Source organism: Neofelis nebulosa, chromosome 2 (assembly GCF_028018385.1).
Source record: "Neofelis nebulosa isolate mNeoNeb1 chromosome 2, mNeoNeb1.pri, whole genome shotgun sequence".
Taxonomy (NCBI): Eukaryota; Metazoa; Chordata; class Mammalia; order Carnivora; family Felidae; genus Neofelis; species Neofelis nebulosa.
This window is the reverse complement of record NC_080783.1, coordinates 216551946-216576553: the sequence shown is the minus strand read 5'-3', so window position 1 is coordinate 216576553 and position 24608 is coordinate 216551946. Positions and strand designations below refer to the sequence as shown.

Below are 24608 nucleotides of genomic sequence, written 5' to 3'. Positions count from 1 at the left end.
CCAGCAGTCATTGTTTTCTTTCTAGTATGGGCACCCCATTAGGTCACATGCTATCCCCACGCAGGATGGCTATCACAAGAGAGCCCCTCCAGGGAGGGTCCCACATCAGGGCCTGGTAACGGGCCCCACCACAAGGCTGTCTGGCGGCTTTTGTTTGGAACAATAGTGCTCCCGTGATACCTCACTCTTGCTTGGAAATATTGTTATTAAGGGAGCATGAACACAGCTGTGTGTAAATTACACAAACAGATTAGATCTGTATATTCATAAGGAATACAAACATACTAATAGCACATTTACATACACAGTGGGATGCACTGGGCTGCATGCAGAGTGGAGTTTGGGTTCCAAAGTATTTCCTTCAAGTTTTACAGAAAGATATGCTTAAGAACTGCTCAGGCTGCTAAGTCAGGCTGAGAGTCTTCTGCCCTGTGCAGAACGCCCCCCAAAATGAATTCCTCTTCATCCTCGTTTGCAATATTAGAATTTGAGATTCCATAAAGGAGAAACCTCAAGAAGAACTTTAAAACCCACTTTTATAGCAAAAAGCAATCAGTATGGGATAATTTTCACAGTTAAAAGGTTGCAACTACAAATGGGGGAGGGGTGCAAAAGAAAGCAGTGTAGGCGGAAGCAGAAAGTAAGAAGAATCTGGAAGTTTCAGAAGTAACCCGTCCTAAAATGACAGCTCTCCTGAAACACACGGATGCAGACACGTACAAAGAGGAAGGCCCACTTAAGTACTTGTTAACACAACATATAGTAAAGCACGATCTTTGGATTCTTCAACTAGTTTTGAAGGATAGGGAGAAAAGCAATCAGGAGTGGATGCTTACTGTATTAAATCGAGAACAGAGACACAAACATCAGGAAAGCTGGGCTCTGGGTCCATGCATGATTCTATCAAGGCTTCACAGATGACCCCGGGCAAGTAACTAAACATTGCCTGGGCTAAGTTCCTCATGGAAAGATTGCATCCCAAGTATCCTCATTAAAAAAACAAACAACAACCAACAACAACAAAAAAAACCCACTAACATTTAAATTATTGAGGTTCCAGTAAAACAGAAAAATTTTTAAAAGAGTAATAATCCAACTAAGTAAGAATATTAACCTATACACGTATGGATAGACACATAATAACAAGCACCCTATCTATGGGCCTTAATTTTATTCTTCAAAAAATCTGTAACAGAACTCTCCAACTGACACTCTTTCTCTTTTTTCTTGATACGGTTTGTATAAACTCCTGGTTTAAAAAAGAAGAGAAAAAAAAAAGAAAAAAAGGTCCATCTCTGAGGCGTGGGTTTACCGTGCTCACAGCTCCACCGATAAATCATCTCCCGATCCGGGCCTGGAAAAGCACGGCCACGGGTTGATTGCTCCAGCCCTGGGTTGCCAGGCAACCGACACAAGGGGGAAGTCTGAGAACCGATGACAGATAGCCAAGTGGCTGAAACAACAGACTTCTCTCTGTCAAAAATGTGTTTCAGAGAGCCACTTCCCCACCTCTGCTCTCTGCTGAACACTACACGATTGTAACATCAAAATCAAAAGGCCACTGTAATAAAAACACACTTCCTGCTCGATTACTAATTGTTAAAAAGCTGCGGGGAGGCCGGGATCACACAGTGTATGGCAACAGAAATGTGAAACTGTAAACGAGATCAAGTCAGCAGCATGTGAGAAATCGGATCTAAATGCAGCACCGCAGCTTCCAGTCAGCAGCCCTGGTGCGTGGGGCAGATCAGCTGCCGGAGGAAGCACCAGGAAGAAAAGGAATGTTGAGACGTTCAAGAAAACGAGCCGAACAATAACTGAGAAGCCACAGGTCTACATTACTTAAGAACAAAACCAAGAACACTGTCAATTGTGTGAAACTCATTCTGGAGACAACAAAAAGTTTGCTCCTTCCGAACGCTCCAGCTGTGGCAAGTGGCCGTGCGTGTGCGTGCGTGCGTGTGTGTGTGTGTGTGTGTGTGTGTGTCTTTGGGTGCAGTGGGATTCCCTAATGCTGGACTATAAACTGGATTACAGCAGATCCTTCAGATAATGCCCGATGATACCATGTCTGAGGTCTGACAGTCTAATGCAACATGTTTTTTTAAGTAAGTTCTACCTCAACGCGGGGCTCGAACTCACAACTGTGAAATCAAGAGTCACAGGCTCTACCAACTGAGCCGGCCAGGCGCCCCCGCTGCAACACTTCACAGGTCTACTGTGCGCACACCAAGCTTGTGGTGTTGTGCTGCCGCCGAGTATCAACTCTATGCAGCGTCCTTCCACGAAACCACTGTATTGAAACTGTCATCTGGGACTCCTTGGAAACTCTCTGTGGGATTTGGAAGAGGCCAGCACTCCGAACAGGGTTCTTCACCTTTTTTGTGCCATGGGCACTTGTGGCAGTCTGGAAAGGCCTAACCTCTTCCAAAAAATGGTTGTAAATGCTTAAAATAAAATACGTGGGATTACAAATAAAACCAGTTGTATTGAGATCCACTTATCAAAACATTGAAAAATGTAAACAAACATACTTTGCTAGCATGTTAAATAACAAGGTCACAGAGAGTTTTGTTTTCGTGAGCGTTGCTGTTTTGTTTTCTTTTGTAGCACAGGCTCAGATTAGAAACTCCCGGAGGGCAAGGACAGCAATTTATTCATCGCTTATTCATCTCAGCACGGCACAGCCTGTTTCGCTGCCCAAGGCTGACTGACCGAACCCTGGAAGATGGCTGCCAGGCTCCCAGGCTGGCCGGCCCTCTCCGTGCCCTCAGCCCAGATCCTACAGAGCCTGACTTGCCCTGGGCTTTCCCAGTGCCTACGACTGGGCCTGGTAGGCAAGATTTGTGGGTTCTCAGTCTGCACAAGGGGGTGTGCAGACAAAAACACAGACCCAAATGGTTCCAAGGGAATGCATTTCCAAACCTTCCACTTTCAGATGTTGTCCTTCCTAAATTCACCCGACAGTATCCACTTGCCCGAGCGCGCACTCCTGCGAGGAAGGCACCGTGTTTTCCCGGGCCCTCTCACGACGGCCCTCCCCTCACAAGCACAAAGGCACCCCTCTCCCATCTGGAATGCTCCTAGGCAGCACTGCCCCTGATACAGACACGCCAGGGCACCAAACAAAGGATCGATTCAAAATACTGATGTTGGTGTTGACACAGTGGCTGACTCTAAGGTCACGATAAGAAAGCCTTATGCAAGTCAGGTACTTTCCAGTTCTTTGCTTTCAACAAAAATGAAGGAGGACCTAGCGGAGGTGTCATCTGATAGATCACTGCAAACCAAGTCTGATGATAGATTGTTTCTTTGGCATTGTTACGGAAGGAATTCGACTTATTGAGTGACACCGTAACAAAACTATTATTCCCATCTGCTTATTCAAGCACACAAGGTTTTTGAGCACTTCTATCTACAGATACACGAAAAATAAGAATAAAACCGATGCAGAGCACGGCCTCACTCTGACAATAAGCAATATTCACGCAAGAATGAATTCGTTTAAAAAACCGAATCTATCGTATTTCCGATAAATATTAAAAAAGTAAAATTCTTATCAACATTTATAACACCTTGTTTTGATAAACTGGACACTAATAATTATCATAACATAATTGGAGAGAACTTCCCTTTTGAACACTTAGAGCTTTGTTGCTAAAGGAAATAACACCACGCACGCGTCTTTTGACACACAGCCTTTTTGCGGCAGAGTATGAAAGGCTGATCTGACAAGAGACTCCCGGGCAGGAGATGCTTTTACATTTGGGATACGGTCTGCGGGGAAGTGGATTGAAAAGCTCCTAGTTACAGAAGCGAAAGGAGGGAAAGGAAAGATAGAACGTAAAATGTTACTGCTAAAAAGGAGCCCATTCATATGTATTTTCAGATAGATGATAACGCGTATAAATTGCGAGGGTGTCCAAAATGCCTTGGATAGATTTAAGAGAGATGGAGCAGTCTCGCTTTCAATGTCACTATTTATATGCAAGAAATTACATCCTTATCATGACAAAGGTACATGCCAATCTAACCTTGGAAGGAAACGTATGGCTTTTAAAGCAAAACTTTTAGGGGCTTCACGGGAAAGAGAGACTTCTGTTTTGTTTGTGTCGTTAGCTTCATACGAGAGGCGGGAACTGCGGAGAGTGCCGGGCGTGCTCTCAGCTGGAAGCGCCGGGATGTGCTGGACTGTGGCTTCACCTGACAGAACCAGGTAAAGACAAACGGGGAGCTCGAGCCCCTCGGTGTGCGGATCCAGGAGCTCGGGCTCTCCCTGCTCCCACCCTGGACTCAGCGCCCACCACCCTCAAGTGTGTGGGTCAGGAGATGCGGTGAAACGGACTGGGAGGTTTCGCCTCGGCTCACGGGGACACCGTGCCGCGTGAGCTCGAGAAGGCAGGGCGGCGGTCGTGGTGCGCACAGGTCCCTAGAACCCACGGCGACTGCCCCAGACTCGACCAGAGCCGGGTCCCTGCCGCTCCCCGAACGTGTCCCACACCCCCCGCGCCTCAGCGGTTCATCACGCGATATTCTGCCCGGGGATCCTGTGCAACGTCACTAAGGAGCTATCCTTGGGCTGGTGGCTTTGATTCGCTCACCACCGGTATGACCCTGAACGGGTTTATTTACTCGCCGTTCCGCATCTATGTTTTGTCATCCTTCTCTGTGCCCCCTGCCACGGAACTTCCCATGTCCCGCCCAGCACCAAGTCAGCACCAAGTTCTGGGCACCCAAGCCCATCGCTGCCGTTAGAGGCCCTCTCCCGGAAGTGGGGTAGTCCTGTCGGGGTCCATCTGTCAGAGTCCTTGCATAAGCGTAAGTCAGGTATTTAATAAGTGTTTCTTCAAAGACAATTCCTATTACCAGTACCTGAGGCTTCGAGGGCCACAGAAGACCTAATTATTTAATTAACACTCTCATTTCTTAGACAGAGGATCGAGGACTTGCCGAAGGTGCAGCAGCTGGTCTCAAGCACAGATTCAACCAGACACAGGTTTACCAACACTTCTGTTTTCTACCGCTAAACTTTAACTGCATTACTAATACGTGGTTTTCTATAGACACATGAGGAGTTATCTGAGGAAAGTAGAAGTGAAGGGAGGGGGGAGAGAGGAAAAAAAGAGAAGAAACTGGAGTTTCTTGTTTTTGAGCAAATCGCGAACCCAAAAGTAACAGGACACAATGGTGGCAAACATTCAGAGGAGACCGGAAGTTGCTTTCCCCTGGTTCATTTAGGGACAGCCCCGAGACGTGAGATGAGGCCTGAGAGTTTTCTCCCAGGCGGGCAGAGGATCCAGACTGCTCTGACTCCCGGCAGCCAGGGCTGGTGGGACCTTCTCAACACAGTCTAGGGTGGCCAACGGTGGAAAAAATTCTTGTGGCTTAATAAAGGATGAAGGAAATGTTCCTTACAATGAGGAAACGAATCACCGGCCCATCAAGTTCCTTCATGTCCTTTTTTTGGAGGGGTGGGGGGCTTTAGGCTCGTAGGCCTTTTTGGTGAAACATTATACTAAGAAGCACTGAAGAAAACGGAATGGTGGTGACATCTACAGGGAACCACACAGGCTAGACAGAACCTCCTTCTGGGTTTAACCACAGCTTCCCCCCCACCCCCGCTCTCTCCTGGCCGCAGACAACATGCACCCAAAGCCGCCTTCGGCAAACATTTTACAAGAACCAGACCCTGCTCTTCTAATGTCCCCCAATCTAAAAAGTCACGGAGAAGGTTTAGAGAATCTTTTTGTCATTTAGGAGTATTCTACTGTTGTGTCCCCCATACTGGAAAATGCACGTCCGTGCGGGTGAAACGAATAGACTTTCACGCAGCTACGTGATTTTATTTCTGTAGCCAAGTTCCCACCTGTCCTTTTAGCCAAATTCAGTTTGTTCTGAGCCCTCAGAAGTTCCCAAGTCCTGAAGGCGCTTATCTGGTCCTGACAGGGAACAGTTTACAGGCAACTGAGACATGACCCCGAAAGTCACCAGACGGGGGCTAAGTAATTCAATTGTTCCGAAAACACGTATCACTCCTAATTAACTGACTTGAATTATCAGACATATGATCTGTCCAGACCTGGAGGCACAGTGATGTGGAATGGGGTGCCGCTGCCCTGAAGGAGGCAGCTCCCCGGCCACACGGCCCCTGCCCTACTCAGTCTCCCCGAGTGCGACTGGCTTATGTTCTCCGTAGCATCTACGTGGATCGTGTTGTTGACGTTAATTTGTGTATTTGTCCGTGTTCCCCAATAGGACACAAGCTCCTTGAGGACAGTATGTCCAATGTCATTTTTATCGCCAAGGCTTAGACGAGACCTGGTGCACCGTTAAATGCCTAACATTTGTTGAGCGACTGAGGAAACAAATAGCACAACGTATCCCGGAGCCACTGCTCCCATCTGACATCTTAAATTCTGAGTAATGTTCCAGCCACAAAATCCTGCCTCCTTCTTCAACCTCTAGATGTTGGTCCAATTCAACCCAACTTGGCATTTAGCGTGCCGTGCTGAGGAGTGGGACGCCGTAAGAGATGGGTTGCTCTCAAGAAGCACATCATGAAGCAGAGCAGCGCAGAGGGGTCTCTGTCTCCCCAGCCGTGGGACCTAAAATGACCCTCGATGCCACAAGTTTCCTTCCCACCCCTTCCCCTGTTACTCCCATCCCAATCCCTACTTCTGGCTAAGGACAGCTCACCCTAGCGACTCCCAACTGGCCCCTTATACTGTGTCCCCTGGAGGCCTATTGTCTTCTCTCTCCCTCCCTCCCTTCTTTCTGTTCTCCAAATGCCCTCACACCCCCCCGCCCCCCCCCCCCCAACATCCTCACATCATGACCCATACAGCATCCCTCACAGCCCCTCTAGTAACAGAGTCAGAGGCCTAGTTCCGTGCATTCTTTGCACTTCATCTTAGCCAAAAGGCCGAGAAGCGATGTTCTGCGCTTTCTTTGATTCCAACGGTCTGACCAGCATTTTCTGACCGCATCATCTACCGCCTCCAGCTGCTTTTTCTTGTCACGGTATCAACCAACCAAGCCAGTCTCCTCGCCCATATTCAGTGACCCTACACCTCGCTGAGAGTCCCTTTCTCTATCCTACCTTTTGACAGCACTCTCAGGAACATGAAGGATCCTGCCCAGAGCCCTCCTAATATTCTGGATCTTTCACATCACCATCCTCAGTGCCCGTCATTCCAACCTAGCCGCCCACTGACAGCCAACCTCCACATTTGGGCAGCCCTGAAAACCGGGACATTTTCTCTTATTTACGCTGCCACCAGGAATCCCACAAAATCTTTTTCTGGATTACGACCCACAGCCCTTCGACGCTTCTGCCACCTCTACCCGGTCCCCCAAGTTGTGAATGAAGCCTGGGACCCGTCGTCAGTTATTTCAACAGCGTCATCAATACTATGAGACGTGCCTCAGCATCCTGACCTGGTACCAGTTTCCTCCCCTAATCCTTCACATGAGTTATGCCAAAGACAGCCTCAGTCCTATGACTGCGTGTATTAAACAAAAACAAAACAAAACAAAACAAAGTAACTACTCCTCATATCCTAGGAGTTCAATGTAACGGTTAACAAATTAAACAGTATAGAGTCCAAACCTTTCTCCAGCCTTTTCTGACTTCGTTATTTTGTCCATCCCTCTGCCTATCAACATAAGAGTCCCCCAGAAAGTCCCTTTTCGGTCTGTACTGCTATCCCTGATGACTCACCAGCTCCCGGCTCTGCTACTTAGCAGCTGAGACCCTGAGCCAGCTTCCGGTCTCCTCAACCGTGAGCTTTCCCTGTAGACCGGAAATCTCTCCTACCTTCAGACCTTCATTTCTAACAGCGGGATCCACCCGCATCTTTTTAAGTCACTGAAGATTAACACAAACACTCCCGTCTCCTCTAAAACAAGTCCCGAGGTCAGATTTTGCCACTAGTACCACCAGTCTCCTCCCTCGTGCCAAAACACGAAGCCTGAATGGTGTTTCTCCACCCTTTCCTTGCTCCCCACCTCCAATCGGCTAGGCTTCTCTAGAGACACCACGTGGTGCAGCAAGGGAGGAGCCGGAAAGCCGGCTCTCCAGATCACTCTGTGACACGTCAGTCCAGTCGGTGCAAGCCGAGTGCTCAGGACAGCACCTGGCGCAGAGTAAAGGTCTTAGGATTGCCCTGGAAGTTCTTGGTCTTAGTTGTTCCGCTTGCTTCTCCCTCCCTCTGCCCCACAACCTCGGCTGGGTGTTAGAACCCAATTCCCTGGTCATATCCCAGATGAATTAAATCAGAATCTTGGGGTGGGACCCAAGTCTCTGTTTTGTGTGTGTGTGTGTGTGTGTGTGTTTGTGTGTGTGTGTGTGCATGCACTAAAGTTCCCTGTGTGATTCTAGTGTGCCCCTAAGGTTGAGAATCACTGCTATAAACTTTCAACATCTCTCACTAGGACCACAGTCCGTAGCCTGGAACATGGACGCCCGGGTCCCACCCCAGAGATTCTGGTCTAACCAGGCTGGAGCTGGAGGATATAGTCTTAGCACTGAGAAACGTTAAAGTCTTCCAGATGATTCTAACATGTACCCAGGTTCCAGAACCACTAACTCCCTTCTCTACCCACTTTACCACCGTTACTGCCAGATTAAAATTCAATGGTGGCCCCAGTCCTATCACTCCCCACATTCAAAAATGTGTAATTATTCCTTATTTTCTATTAAGTTAAACATAAACTTCTCTTTCCATAAAGAGTGGGTGGCTTTGAATCAATCAGCTGTCTTAGACACTCCTCCACCCATAGCTTCAAACTGGGCGACTGGCTATTAAGCAGCCACTCACATTCTTTTATGCCTTTGTTCTGCCATTAACCTGGATCCACCGTGCCTGGCGAAACCCTACCCATGCTTTCAGGTTCCTATCAAATAACACCTCCTCCTGAGAGCCCTTCCCGATCTCCCCGTCCGACAGTGGAAAGTGGCAAGTGCAGCCCCGCGTGTCCCGTGGGCCCCGGCACAACACCAGGAGCAGGAGGGGCACTCAGAAAGTTTCCAATTGTGTGGCTGCTGTCTCCTCTCCAGGTTGCCTGTGGCGACAACAGCCAACTCAAGTACGCGTGTACACTCAGTGCCAAAATCAGTCAGGGATGCCACTCAGCCGGCAATTATCAAGGTCAGTGGGGACTCCTGCAGAGATCTTAGTGGCTGAAGAACAAACGTAGTTTATTTGTCTCCAGTCAGCGATAAGCTCCCTTCCTCTTGGATGGCGAACCAATACTGTTTTCTAATCTGTGTCTAAAACACAAAGCTAAACTAACGACAGCAGGAAGAGAAGGTTCTAGAGGAAGAATTACGACAGTGAGCAGTGGATAAAAAGACTCCAAATGCATCCAGCAGAACGTTGCAGAGGTCTGGAAAGGCAGTGGAATTAAGTTCAATATAAAGTAGGAAAAAAAGCCCTCCCCTCCCATATAATGGTACTTAAGGCAAATCTAAAGTCGGTTATCCAGAAGCAGACAATAAGGTTTGGTTTTGAACTACAGAAATCCATCACTCCTTTTGTCAAGATACTCGTTTGAAGGACAGTGCCTCCCTCACACCTGCGTATCCTCCTAGCAACGGATTTCTGTGGTGCCTGAGATTATTTCAAACCAACAGAGGATAACATGGCATGATGCTTACTGGCTCCTCTTGATGTACGAGCAAGTGAATGATCCATCCGAAAAAGTTTGCCTTTTAAAAGCAAGATAATCTAAGTGGATCCTTTGAATGTTTGGCAGGGGTTTTAGAGAGAGTGCTCACAGGAGAGGGAGAGGGAGAGAGAGGGAGAGAGAGGGAGAGAGAGGGAGAGAGGGGGAGAGAGGGGGAGAGAGGGAGAGAGGGAGAGAGAGGGAGAGGGAGAGAGGGAGAGAGAGGGAGAGAGGGAGAGAGAGGGAGAGAGGGAGAGAGGGAGAGAGGGAGAGAGGGAGAGAGGGAGAGAGGGAGGGAGCGCACGGGTGAGCCTGGCTGGGGGGCAGGGGGAGAATGTGAGCAGATTATGAAGTCAGAGAGTTCTAAAGAGGGAGACACACTACCAGGGTCAGGCTGTTCCGGGGTCAAAAAACTGGAAAGCTGACAAAGAACTTGGGCTGTCTCAAAGGACAAGCAGAAACTAATTTTCAAACTTTTGTTTCTGCTAAAGGATTGGAGCATTTCATTTTCGTGGACTGGGCAGAGAGGGAGGATCCAAGTATTCAGAGTCCATCCCAACTTGAAGCTACTTTGAGAGTCTGGAACAGCTTTGGCTGACGAAATCAAGGGTCCCAAGTGGTGTTCCGCCGGGAACACGGGGATAGGAACCACAGACCGGGGCCCAGTGCCTTCCACAAGCAAAGCTATTTTATTTTTAGATGAATGTTAGATGGGTTTTGAGTCCAGGTCAACAGCTCCCCACATCTATGCTTAATAACACCTTGTTAAATCCATTTTCTAAAACCCTTCTTTCAAAAATGGACAACCAAAGCTGCTTAGCTAGCTATGTTATCCTAACTAATTAGAGGCCCTAGATGGAAAAAGAAAATGATTAATTTAGGCTGAAAGTGCCTGTTTGGAAAGTGGCTTATTTGCAAGTGGGTAACGCCTGCATAGGCTTCAGGAACAGGGGCTCCCAGACAAGATGGGGGCTCGTGAGAGGAGAAAAGGGACTGAAGTGACACAGAGCAGAGCCACTGGTGACAGATCACCCTTCCCTCTGGCTCTGGGAGAGCCTGTAACACTTGTTAACATGCATCTCTGGGGTCCAGAGGTTTTGTTTTATTATCGCTGATGGGGAAGATGAGAAAAATAAATTTACAATCAAAACTGACAAACCAGTTGCAAGGAAGCCAAGAACTCTTAGTTAGCGCGAGGACACAGGAGTCTGTGGGCATACGTGCTTTCAGATTTCTTTGAAACAGAGATGATTCTGTTAGCTGGAGATAAGCTATCAGTCCAGTTTTGCACCTGGGAAGTGAAAGGGAGGCGTGGCCGGCAGGAGGAAATTGGTATCAGGTCCAGATTTCCGGTCAAACACACCTGCGGGCCGTTGCAAAGTGTGCCCTTTCGCCCTTCCTTTCCCTCCCCTGTCATTTCTTACAGAGCAAACTAAAGCTCAAGGAGGGGACCTGACTTCCTCGACATCTCAAAGGTGGCTGGCGGCCTGAGGACTGTCGTCCAGCCTTGCGTTCTCTCTGAACACGTCCCACTCCAATGAGCCTTCCAGAGAGGAGAGAGAAGGGTGTGATTTAAGCTCTTCCCTTCCTCCAGAGCTCAAGTGCGCTGCATTTCAGCCACATACTTCGTGCCCTCCAGTGGCAGAGTCGCGCAGGACGCCGGACAGAGACGGCAAAGCTGCAGGTGTTCAGTGTGGCACAGGCACTTCCCCCATTTCCAGGACAGAGACCTTCCCAGTGTTCTCTGGGTCATAATCTCTGAACGTTTGACAAAAGGATCCAGACTGACAGAGGATACGCTTAAAAGACAAACAAACAAACAAAGCAGGTTCCAGACGCACACTTTAGCTATGAAGCCCGGTGTGGGCACACTCCTCAGCCCTCGGGCCGCACGGAGGCCTCCAGCCATTCTGCTCTGTTCTCTCAGTTCGGTTGTCGTTTTCCTTACAACTTTGCTTTGCTCTTTCCTTAATTCCCTGGTATATTTATTTGACAGTTCTTCTGTTTCCTCTCGCTGGGATCAACGACAGGGGACGGAGCCCTTTAAAAGGGAAGAAAATACTCTAGAAGTGACCAAACAGGGAGGCACACTAGAGGTTCGGGGGAAACCTGAGAGGCGAGGCGTATTTTACCCACGTACCACGGTCTCTAAAAAGACCGCCCCGAACCACCAGCCGGCCGGAAGAAAGAGATGTGCAAACAGGTCACTCCGCTCTCCAATGCGTGATGGGTGGTGAGGGAAGACGGGTTAGTCCGAGGAGCCGGAGCCACACCCACACCGGGCCGTCTCCTGAGGCTCTGGCCTCCTCTCCCCACCATCGCTCGCTCTCCCACGGCCAACATGGCAATCACACATCAAGTATGAAGCGACGCTGGCAAGACGGAGCTCTCCCCGCTGGAGTCCAGAGAATGAAACCTCACACACCCGGACGGGGTTGGTTGCTTCTTCCAAGGGAAGCCACCGAGAAGGAAAGAACGGGACACGTCCCGTCGGCTCTGCTGGAGCTAAAGCGCGCACCGGCCGTGGGCTCGGAGGAGAAGCCCCCGAGGCGGCAGCGGGGAGCTCAGCCAAAGGGGCCGAGACTCTACTCAGTGCCGCGAGGCCCTGGGGGGCGACCACCTCCACTCAGGTTCTCTTCCATCCGACCCAGTCCACACAGTAGCTTCGGATCGTCCGCCACATCCCAGGCCCTGGGCTCTGTGCTGGGGATACAAGGAGAATTCAACCAGAGGCCCTGACCTCGAGACTTCCTAGCCCCTTGTGGAAGTCCCCACACACACTTGCCGTCACAACCCAGCGCGGCGGACCTCCCCTCTCCCCAGCTCTTCGGCGCGCGGCTAACACACTGCGTGTGTTACCGGGTGATCTTGTTTTAACCCGTCTCCCCCACTGGAACGTCAGCTCCAGGAGGGCAGGGATTTCTGCCTGTTTCGTTCCGGGCCGCAGCACCGGCACCCAGAAGGGCGCCTGGCAGAGCGCCGTCCCGGTGCTCCGCCAACACCTGCGGAACGAACGGACGGGTGAACTTCCAACAGCAATCTACAATCAGAACTGAGTAAGTAACCCGGTGAGCGACACGAAGGGTCATCCCACGTTCACGTTCACACAGGATCGACGGTAACGGAGAACGAGCGGGCTTGCCATCTGCAAGCCCCAACACCAGGCGCAAGAAATACAGAGCCAGCCAGCCAGCCAGCCAGCCAGCCAGCCAGCCAGCCGTGGGCCCGAGTGCCAAGCCGCTAAGGCCAACTGGGGGAAGTTCTCCTTTATGACCACCAAACACACTCTTGCTTCCCAACACCTCGGCACTTTGCTTTATGAATGTTGAAAATGCACTGGAATTCACCCGTATGAAGTATTTTGGAAAAACGTCTTAAAGCAAATTCTGAAATATCAGTGGAAAGTGTCATTTGACAGCATGCGGGGTGGGGGCGGAGGAAAGAACAACAACAAAACGCTACTAGGAAATGTAAAAAAAAGTGCGCTGGCACTCCAGTGAAGGGAGCAATTAGGGGGCTACCAAGGCCATTGTGACTTCTACCTAAGAGAGAATTTAGATTTAAGACACAAGAATGCCAGAGAAGAGGAGACAGTTTAAAAGAGTTACTTCCTCTCATCGGGGGGTTCCTTTTTTTTAACCTCCTGTTTCCTTCCCCCCACACTGAACTCCAGTTACCAGACTAACACAGTATGTTTCACCTGTGAAAACGTACGGCTCCAATGTCACCATACATAGAATGTTCCATGCATACACATTAAAATTGGCTCCAGCTCTGTTGCTAAGAAACTGCAGAAGGAAAGGGTTTTCCATCCTCTTCATTTATAAAATAACCACTTTGTCTACAGGAGAACAAATGCAATCTCTCAAGTCCCCTTGTGTCTTGTTCTCATTTTTTAAACGAACAGAGAAAGATGACGGAGAGTGGCTGAAAGTGTATGCTGTCGCCATTTTTTTTACATGCCCTTGGAAATGAGATGGAAAACAAGGTTTCAATAACCCACTGCTGTAGTATTTATTAATCTTTCAAGCTGAAGATTCCCCCCAATACTCCCCCACTTCAAGCAAAAATGAAAAATGTCCCAGGAAAATTGCTCTTTGATTTTAAAAGATTATCCTAAGCAGCAAGGAATAATTTGGGGTGTGCCTGCATGCAGTGTGGGGTTACTTCCCAGGTCTCTGTGCTGTTCCTCATTGCCCTAAGGCCTGAACTTGTACACGCACCAACATGCACACACACATTTAAATTAAACTGGTGCTGCCTCTTGGAGCCCAAGAACAGCACAGCTTACTGTTGGTTTTAAACAAAATTACCTAGTATCAGGGCTAGGGGTAAGGAACTTTAGAAACATACTGGTTAAAGAAAATGAGAAAAAGAACGGCCTTGTTTAGAAAAACAGGCATACTACCTTCTCTGACCACAGTTTAAAGAGGAAGCCTAGAAAGCAATAAAGCCACGTATGTGAAATGCAAGGTCATGGCTGAATTTGTAGATTTAACCCAGAGGCAACTTCTATTGACATGAAATACTGTAATAAATTTTTGAAATATCTCTCTCCTTCTAATGTTCAGCCTATCTCACTTACTAAAGGATTTTAAAATACCTTTCTCTTTACAGGTTGTTATGCAGTAGAGCCTTCCTGCAAACTAACTGACAAAATTGATTGCCTTATACCAACTCTTCCACACATATAATTGATTTTTAATTCACCGTCTCATTTTCGAATGGACTTGGCAGTAATATACTCCACTCTATTCACACTATTGACTTGTTTAAAAAAGGGTTTGATTCAAAGGCTGATGGGCGTCAATCATAGGAAAAATAGTTCAATCTCATTAATACTTGAAGCATTGTGCAAATTTTACTTGTATCTCTATTTTCCTCTTTTATTGACTTGTTTATTTTTTAAAGATTTTATTTTTTGAAGTCATCTCTATGTAGACCCAATGTGGGGCTCCCACCTACAAACCCAAGATCAAGAGGTGTATGCTCTACTGACTGAGCCAGCCAGGCACCCTTATAGTTTTCTTTTTTAACACCAAGGACGGATTTTTGCTAAGGACCATAGGAACACATAACATGAGTAATAATATATAAATATGTATATGTATATATATGTATATATATATGTATACATGTATATATATGTATATGTATATAACTTATGTGTAAATAATATGCCAAAATGTCTACTTATCTTTCCTACCCTCCTATCTCAGAATTAAGTTGTTCGTAAGAGGCAGTACCAATTAATTTAAAATTAGAGGAAGGGTAATTAGTTGAGAGAAACAGCTACTTCAATTTAAAATTTACTAACTACCTATTCTGTGTTGCAGAGGTATAGAAAGGTACCTCTAGTTCAAGTTCTGGGTGTATCGTAAACATTCTCAGATTAAGATTTCTTATGAAAGTGAGAATTCCAATAAAATGATTCAACTCATGAAAGTTTACAAACACATACACCAATGTACATACAGGAACAAAGACACAAAGAGGGCAGGAAACCTAGAAACTGGGATGGTAGTGAGGTTTCGACTCCCCTGTAATGATTTTGTAATGATATCCTCACAATAGAGATGATTCACATAAAATTTACAAGAGAAAAAAAAATGAATGGGTTCATATTAGATGACCAACAGGACCCTCCTATCACCAACATTTCTGAATGACTATATAAAATGCCCCACAACTCTAGAAACCTGGTCATTTCTAAAAATCGATACCATACAATTAAGGCTTCCCTTATATTGAAAATACACAACTTAAAACTAAACGCTGAGATTATGGACATCTGAAAACCCACACGATGGTAACTGCAGGCTGAGGAGGGCTGGTTCTCTTCCCCTGTCATCATCCCCATCTCTGCTTTCACCTCCAAAACCTCCTGCTGCCAGACAGGACCTTAACTCTGGTTTTGCTGTGGATTCCATTTTCTACAGCTGCCACACAAACAGCAAATAAAATTCATTGTATTTTTGCCCCACTAAGCAGCTCTGTCTTCTGGCACATCCAGATGCCTGGCTTGAAAAGAGTGAACAAGGAAAACAATGTTTTCTTGAGCAGACATTCCAAAAAGGGCCTAACAGAGGCGTCTGAAGACGCTGCTGGGAGAGACACCCCTCAAACAGCTGTGTGTGTCCTGTGGCAATCATTCCTTGACCAGCCACACGGGTTCATTGGTTTACAAATATTCAGACAATTAGTTTGGCATGTCATGTCAATTTTGAAAGAAGGATTTTCGTTTGTGTTTATGATAACACTGAGCTTTATGCTGAAGGACAGCTTAGACGCTTTAAAATTTATGAATTTGTAAATCCATGCACACGACCAGTTACCGTTTATCACCGCACCAGGGATGAACTATCTTTGGATAAAAATGTTAGAGATCATTTATATCTAGGCTGTTCACTCAATGTAGGACATCAACGCTGATACCCAATATTGAAAGGGAAGCATATTTCCAGATAAAAGTTACAGTTACCCATGACCAAGTGGAATCCCCTGCGGGAACACCAGAAGCAACAAAGCCTTCACCTCAGGCAACACCTGGAGTTTTGCTGAAAGCCACCTGGACATGAAAAGAACGTCCCAAACAAACCTGGCCAAGTGGATGGGAAGCAAAGGGTGAAGCGTGCAGCTCAGTGCAGCACCCAACCTTACAACCTTGCAAGTCAGGCCACACTCCACAAGGAAAATGCAGGCCCTGAATTTTAAAAAGAATTCAATTAGCATCCCCAGCATTTCCATAATCAACAGCTGAATGCTAATTAAGAGCACAGCAGCCAGCAGCAATGGAATCCCAGCGCAATAAGCAACAGCAAGCACAGCAAATGCTACCTTCAGCTCACGTGCATAAATAAGCAGAATTAATAACTACCCGAGCATGGAAGGGTGACTTAATCTGTTTCGATTAGGTGCAGTTCAGCCTGGGGCCTTTGTGGTATATTTAAATGTGTTCATCATGTTTAATTAAAAACCTAATAATCTAGAGTTTCTTTTACTTTTTCTTTTCTTTTTTTAACAAGTTCTGATCAGTATTTTTCTCCTCTTTCTCTTCCTAAGTCCTACTCATTTAAATGGCTCCCTGATACGGAACAATATTTTTAGCATAACGTAAGTGAAACTGGTTAACCGTCAGTACAACTCCCAAACGCAGTAGCCAGCCATGCACTTTGGTTCCATCCAACTGACCTAGCATTTCTTTGAAACTGCCTCTCTGATCTGACCCAGTTTATTTAGCCCGAGAGACTGCCTTGAGCTAGCTACCAAGGAGTTTCTCACTCATTCCACTAAAGCAGAGCTCAACTGTCACTTTCTGGCCTAGAATGTGACAGAAATTGGCCCAAATCTGGTATCCATTCCCCAAGATTTAAAGTATTTCAGCCCCCAAAGAAACTTCAGTAAGAAATACCATATCTACAGGGGCACGCGCCTAGGTGGCTCAGTTGGTTAAGCGTCCAATTTTGACTCGGGTCATGATCTCACAGCTCCTAGGTTTGAGCCCCATGTCAGGCTCTGTGCTGACAGCTCGGAGCCTGGAGCCTGCTTCAGATTCTGTGTCTCCCTCTCTCTCTGCCCCTCCCCTGCTCATGCTCTGTCACTCAAAAATAAATAAACGTTTAAAAAAATAGTAACGTATAAAAAAGAAACACCATTATCAATAGATACACAAGCGGTCAAAGGAATCATGGAGAGAAAATGTAAAATGAAAAGCCTCTCACTGTGTAATTTTGAGGCCTAAAATCTCAACAATTAGTTAATATCTGAAAGACCTAGGACGAAGAAATTGGGTGGTGTTATCACAAAGAATATAGGAAATTTTTTCCAAAGGTAAAATTTTAAGGTCAGCTTTGAGCGCATGTAAAAGTTTTTCTCTGATGCATAATTATTAACTATTACAAGTTTTAAAATGTTGGAGTGAAGGCAATCTGTTTTTTTTAAATATTTACTTTTGAGAGAGAGAGAGACAGAGTGCAAGTGGGAGAGAGGCAGAGAGAGAGGGAGACACAGAATCCAAAGCAGGCTCCAGGCTCCGAGCTGTCAGCACAGAGCTCAACGCAGGGCTCGAACTTTCGAACCTCAAGATCATGACCTGAGCTGAAGACCCAGGACGATCTTAATTAAAGAATCTTGGGTGCCTGGGTGGCTCAGTGGGTTCAGTGTCTGACTTTGGCTCAGGTCATGATCTTGTAGTTCGTGGGATTGAGCCTCATGTCGCTCTCAGCTGTCAGGACAGAGCCTGCTTCAGATTCTTTGTCCACCCCTGCCCCCCACCTCCGTCCCTCCCCGGAAGATGTGCATTCTCTCTCTCAAAAATAAACATTAAAAAAAATTTTTTTTAAATCTTTATTCACTTTTGAGAGACAGAGCATGAGTGGAGGAAGGGCACAGAGAGAGGGGAGACACAGAATCCCAAGCAGGCTCCAGGCTCTGAGCTGTCAGCACAGAGCCCGATGTGGGGCTCGAACCCACGAACCGTGAGATCATGACCTGAGCCGAAGTCAGACGCTTACTGACTGAGCCACCCAGGTGGTGCCCCCAAAATAAACATTTTTTAAAAATTAAAAAAAAAAACCTTTACAAACAATCATCTTGAATAAAGCGTTGTTAATATTCTTCAAGCCCCTCTTAGAGACATTAGTCTCTACCAGACCCCATCAGTTAGGTCCCTGCTCTTAAGTTTATGAACTAGGAGGGCAATCAACTCAGAAGTAAAGCCTGTGAGGAGGAGCGGAGGAAGGGGCAGGAAAAGGCCAGGGGCAGGCTGCTAACAAACGCTGCAAACTGGGGAAACAACTCAGAAGAGGGCGCGATCAGAGCGGGCTGGGCCCGGGAACCGCCCTGAACCTCAAAGAGCGGTGAAAAGCAGCGAGGGTGTGCACTGGCGAGATGGGGAGAGATTTGTCTGATCAGGGAGCAGCGCACCCGCAGGAGCCAGGACGCACAGGGGCCGCGTGTTCCCAGCCCGGCCAGGGGTTTGCACTGTCAGGTGCTCATTCCACCAACCCTTGCACACAGGAGTGTCCAGTTCATATAAATGCAAAGGAAAACAACTTCATCGACGCTGCTGCAGTTAGATCAAATGGATATACTGGAGGCAGTGATGCTTAAAAATAACTAAAATGTCAGGGCGCCTGGGTGGTTCAGTCAGATGAGCGTCTGGCTCTGGATTTCGGCTCAGGTCATGATCTCACTGTTTGTGGGTTTGAGCCCCGCGTTGGGGCTCTGTGATGACAGTGTGGAGCCTGCTTGGGATTCTCTCTCCCCATCTCTCTCTGCCCCTTCCCCTCCAAAATAAATAAACTAAAAAATAACTAAGACGTCCAGGTACACAGAAAACTTGGGAGGGGGAAAAAGAAGAGAGGTAGGCCCACGTACTTACTTTAGTTGGGACACGCTTTGCTTACTCCTGTTGAGTGCTGGGGTGGGAAATGAGGGGACTTCCAGGGAAGAGGCCACACACACAGAGGGTGATGCTCGCGCAGCCAAAACCAGGCCAAGGCAGGACACCTCACTAGTGATGGTGCCTCGCTGCCACATCGAGCTGGTCCAAGATTTGAGAGGCTCCCTTCAGCCTATCAATTATTCAATCCCTCTTTCCCATTCACTTTTGAGGTTTTAGAAAATGAAGCTTAACTTCCTATAAATAAGGGGACGGCCATTTGATCTCTGAGTTCTGCAAGGGCTGGAGGCCTGCCAACATATTTCTCAAAACCTACACCGAAACAAGAGGCAGACACGATAGAAATGAGCCCAATGACAAGGGCTTATGCAGTTACGGACCATTATCATGTCCGCCTAGAGTCGTGCTTCACTTTTTAAAATAAAGCCGAGCGTTTTCTGATGTCTAAGACTCCCCTTTCCCTCCCACCGGCTGCCGACAGCAGGGACACGGTTCACATTGTGCCCAAGAGAAGCGAGTGCAGCAGGAAAAGGAAAGCAGCTTTCTTTTAGGTGGGAGTCTTTAAATTCCAGGGCGAATGAGAGGTCTGGGAGACAGGAAGGGTGAGTGCCTGGCCGCCCGGCCGCTGAGGAGCCCCGGGGCATCAGCGCAAAGGAAGGAACGAGAAGGGCATCGGGGTACGTGGGCGCTGATGGGGTCTCCGGGCTGGTGGCATTTCACACATTCCTTCCATCCTTTCACCTCCCCACATCTTTCTGGCACCAAGACTTCCCGAGGAACTTTAAAATTTCATCAGTCACAAGTCGGATCTCCTTGTCACAGAAACGGGTCCACAGTGAAAACCACATCCACGGGACTTTACAAAACAAACGAATGTGACGTGTGTACTCTGCCAGTGTCTGAACAGGAACAGATGTTTAAGATGCCCCCAACTCTTTACTGATCGTGTAAAGGTTTTAAACTTTTAATTTCTAAACAGCAGCACCCATCTCATCATGCGTCTGATAAGCTGCAAGTGTTAACGGGCTATGAAAAAGCTCTCTCCGACCAAGCCTTCAGGGGCCGCTTCAGTCCGCCCCTGCTACCTCCTCGTCTCCTACTTTGCCCCCGACTGCCCAACCCCCACGTGGCCTTTCCTCGAACAATCGCCTTGGCTCTTGCTCCAACGTGCACCCAGGGTCTCGCCATTTCCCACCGGCACCGCCACCATGCTGTCCGCTCACCGGTCTCAGGCCCAGATGCTCGCAACTGCCCCGGAAGCCCACCTGCGACTCAGTGGCCAGAGGGCGCCCGCCAGCAGATGATGGTACCCTCTGCTCAGAATCTGCCCACGCAGAGCGAAGAGCGAGGCACCGACCGTGGGTCCGCAGGCCGCGCCCGATCCCCGCACTATCCCTTCCCCGCAGACACATGCCTGCCCCCGTCCTGAATGCACCCGGGGCCCGGAGTTCTCTCTCCCGGCCACGCTTTCACCGTGGGGCCCCGATCTAAAAGGCTCACCTCTGCTCAAATGGTTCTCACCAGGCCTTTCCTCAGCCCCTTCTGCCACACAGCCCCTCGCCCAGCTTACTCCCCATCCTCCTTGCCTACTCCGTCTTCCCCAGCATGTGTGTGTGTACCGCCACTTAACAAATATTGATTTACAGGCGGTCTCTCCTCTGAAAACAAACACAAGCCTCGTGAGGAGGGACCTTTGTTCTTGATACGGCTCCTAGCACAGCACCCGGCACACAACAAGTACTCCATAAATATTGCCGAAATAAACAAAAGAGCAAGATCAGGAAAGCACCAAGAGCTTCTAAGCACGCTTTCTTAGCAGATTTAGAACACAGGCGAGGAACTTAAAATCGACAGGTCTACCAGTGACAGCCGTCATCTTCGTTTCTTTCAACCTACAGGGCAAACGTCAAGCCGTAACACGCAAACACGAGACCGTATCTGCAAGAGCACAAGCAGTCTGTAAGTCTCTGACAGCAACGCCTTTCAGAAGTCACAAGATGGGGATGTGGCTCCATGGGAACTCAGTCGGCTGGGACAGGAATCCGTGGGTTTTCAATCCGTGCTTGTGGGCACCTATCTCATCTCCCTACCTTCTTTGCTGAGCCACGATGACAGGACGAATATGTAAGATCCACTATATTTATATAATCGGGTCTATGCTACCCGCTTTTGAGTAACATCCTTCAGCAGGTTAGGGATCCTGCTGGCCCTCCAAATAAAAACAAGGCAACAGCCCCGCTCTAGGTTACGCAGCAAATGGTTTTAACGCTTATGTCTTAAGGGGCACGTGGGCGGCTCAGTCGGTTGAGTGTCCGACCCGGCTCAGGTCGTGATCTCACGGTTCATTGAGTTTGAGCCCCGAGTCAGGCTCTGTGCCGACAGCGCCGAGCCGGCTTCAGATCCTCTGTCCTCCTTTCTCTGCCCCTCCCCTGCTCACGCTTTCTCTCTCAAAAATAAAAAATAAGCATTAAAAAATGCTTGTGTCTTAAAATAGGCATCAAACGCTGACTTGCTGAAACCAGCCAACCAACCCTACAGATTCTTCTGTCTTTCCATGAAACCGGAGAACATCCTTCCCACTGAGCTTCCTAAAAAGCAAGTCTTTCTGTGCAACTTTGAGGTTTAAAGTCTCCTTCCTTTGACTGCTGGGTACCATGGACAGTCCCCGGAGGAGCAGGGAGGTCACGCACGGAGAAGCAGACACCCCGGTGACCCAGACCGCAGGGCCAGTCCCGTCCGAGCTCACCACTTCGTCCTCGGTCCAGCACTTCTCGATCAGCTTGGGCACGGGCTTCTTGACCAGGCGCTGCAGGGCTTTGCCAGCGTCATAACCACTTTCATGGAGCTAAAGCAACAACAACAACAACAACAGTTTTAGTCAGATAAGTGTGCCAAGTAGCAGATCTGGAAGCAAATCAATGAAAGAGAAGCCCTGCGTTTGTCCTGACAGAAGAATCATGGAACGGGCATGCTCGTCGGCAGAATTCACATCCCCCCACCCCAGGTCCAGCTGTTCGGGGAAAGGGAGGCAGGCAAGGCGGAGAACATTTTGGCAAGAACAGAACAACGTTAAGAACAGTAACATTTACTGAACATCTGACCTGGCACAGAGGTAAACACATTTCTCGTGCTCATTATTTTTTTTAATCCTGTATTTTTTTAATCCTCTCGTTTAAGCTTATGGGGCAGGAAGTATAGTCACCTCATTTTATGGATAAGGAAACTGAGGCATAGAAAGGTCAAGCGTAAAGGTGCTCACCACACTAAACCAGTAGGCGGTAAAGCCAAGGCTCCGACCAGGCAACATGATTCCCACTCACCCTCGTCCCCTTCTCCCCAGAGCAGTTCAAAGACCTGCTGCATTATGTTATCTCCTGGTAGCATTTCTGAAGTCTTGCTACTGCAGTCATTTCACTAAAAAAATCTGAAGTACCTGAACTGTAGGAGCTTTGTGATGAAACTCTGTAACAGTATACTAACTGCTCAGCACACGCAAACGAAGATACTGGTTTATCTACACATTCCTCTTAGGACCAGACTTCTCCCTCCTCAAAGGTGATCAACCTTTCCCACTCCACGTCCCTTCCAACCCCAGGCAGTGTCTGACACCGCTCCCCCTCTCTATCTCGCAAAGACACTCCTTTCCTAGTTCACGCGACCCCAGTCCTCTTCCACTTGCAGACCACGGAGTGAAGGAGCAGGTAGAAGGATCCTCTTGCTTAACCTCCCACCTCCCACCTCCCACCCGTGGCTGTCGCTTCAGAATTCTCACCGGAAATCTGACTTTCCTCTACATATCTAGTTCCCTGGCACAAGAATCCGTTTTGGCTAGGGGTGCCTGGGTGGCTCAGTCGGTCGAGCATCTGACTTCGGCCCAGGCAACGATCCCACGCTCCGTAGGTTCCAGTCCCACGTCGGGCTCTGTGCGGGCAGCTCAGAGCCTGGAGCCTGCTTCGGATTCTGCATCTCCCTCTCTTTCTGCCCCTCTCCCACTCTGTCTCTCAAAAATAAATGAACGTTAAAAAAAAAAAAAAAAAAAAGAATCCGTTTTGGCTAAGACCTGTATCTCCAGTACCTCACAGTCCGTTGTGTATGGAGAGCCAGCAGAAACACCAGTTACGTCGATAAATAAATTCCTTCAACTATCGTCCCTATACAGACTCCACCCCAGTCTAAAGCTCAGTGGATTCAAATTCATTTGGCCTCATGTTGACTGAGCGCCTACCGTGTTCCAGGCAATGTAACAGACCCCAGGCATACACCAGTGAACGAAACAGGCAAAGGCACCCCTGCGCTCATGGAGTAGACCCGACCTTGTCACCCATGCTTCAGTCCCTCACCTGGATGATTCACCAGCATCTGCTGCAGACTCAGTACAAATAAAGTACAAACCTTAGTAACCCATGATTTTTATTTCAGGAAACTTGCAAACCACCGGGGATGTGTTGTGAGGACACAATACAGATGAGACGACAAGACCAAGTAGGCTATAGTAATTGCTACCCACCCGGGTGTAAGGCAAGAGCTCCACACTCAGAAGACAAGAGCGTGCGGTGTTTCCCCTCTTTAGTAGAAGACTCACAGGACAGACACACAGACCGCCTTCCTGGCAACTGCAGCAGGCCTAGGCTGAGCATATAGTAAGCCTGCAGTAAATATTTGTTGAATAAATTAAAATGATATTTGAAACATACCCAGCAAGCCTCTCTTCTAACTACTCAACTGCTATTGGAAGGGCTATGACAAATATCCATTTTCATCGTTCAGTCAGAGAAAGTATTACAAGTTAAAATTTCCTGAGTATTCTCACAGTTTGGGGGACCTCAATTTATTCTAAATCCAGGTCCAAGGAAGTCCAGGCTATATGTTAATTATAACAATAAGTCCCTACATTAAAACAAAACAGAACAAAACACCTATAGCAACAATCCACGTTGGATCCTGTTTTGATGATGATACTGGGTGTGTGCTGAGGCTATATGTCATGAATATGAATGCTAGATATTAACTTTTATACCTTCGTAACATTCATCATTAGACTTTAAAAAATAAAATAGTATACTATACTATAAATACCATACTAAATAAATCCTAAAATAAAATACCATTATTTGGAAATGTTTGAAAACTGTCCAGGGTCGCCTGGGTGACTCAGTCAGTTAAGAGTACAACCCTTGATTTCGGCTCAGGTCATGATCCCAGAGTCATGGGATCAAGCCCCGCCTCGGGCTCTATGCTGAAAGCACGATTCTCTCTCTCCCCCCTCTCTCTGCCCCTCCCCTGCTTCCACTCACACTACACATGCTCGTTCTCTCTCAAAATAAACTTAAAAAAAAACCCAAAAACCAAAAACCCATCTAATCTAGACTTCTTTCAGAAATATAAAAAGATGAAAACAAAGTTAGGTTTTCAAATTTTGCCCAGTATCTAGAACAAGCAGATACGTGTCAAGCTCTAGAATATAACAAGAATCTAGAATATGAGGTTAACAACATGGATCAGAACTGAATAAAAGAAAAAAATTGCAGGCCTATTTCAT

General features: G+C 47.7%; 1 protein-coding gene across 6 annotated transcripts in view; it reads right to left on the bottom strand.

The window, feature by feature from the left end:
- RERE (arginine-glutamic acid dipeptide repeats) overlaps positions 1 to 24608 on the bottom strand; it is a 429059-nt gene that overhangs the window by 70246 nt on the left and 334205 nt on the right. For all 6 annotated transcript variants that reach the window (XM_058719215.1, XM_058719218.1, XM_058719219.1 and 3 more), the window contains one exon: positions 21816 to 21914. In XM_058719215.1, the coding sequence (XP_058575198.1) occupies positions 21816 to 21914 (99 nt within the window). The remainder of the gene's footprint in view (positions 1 to 21815; positions 21915 to 24608) is intronic.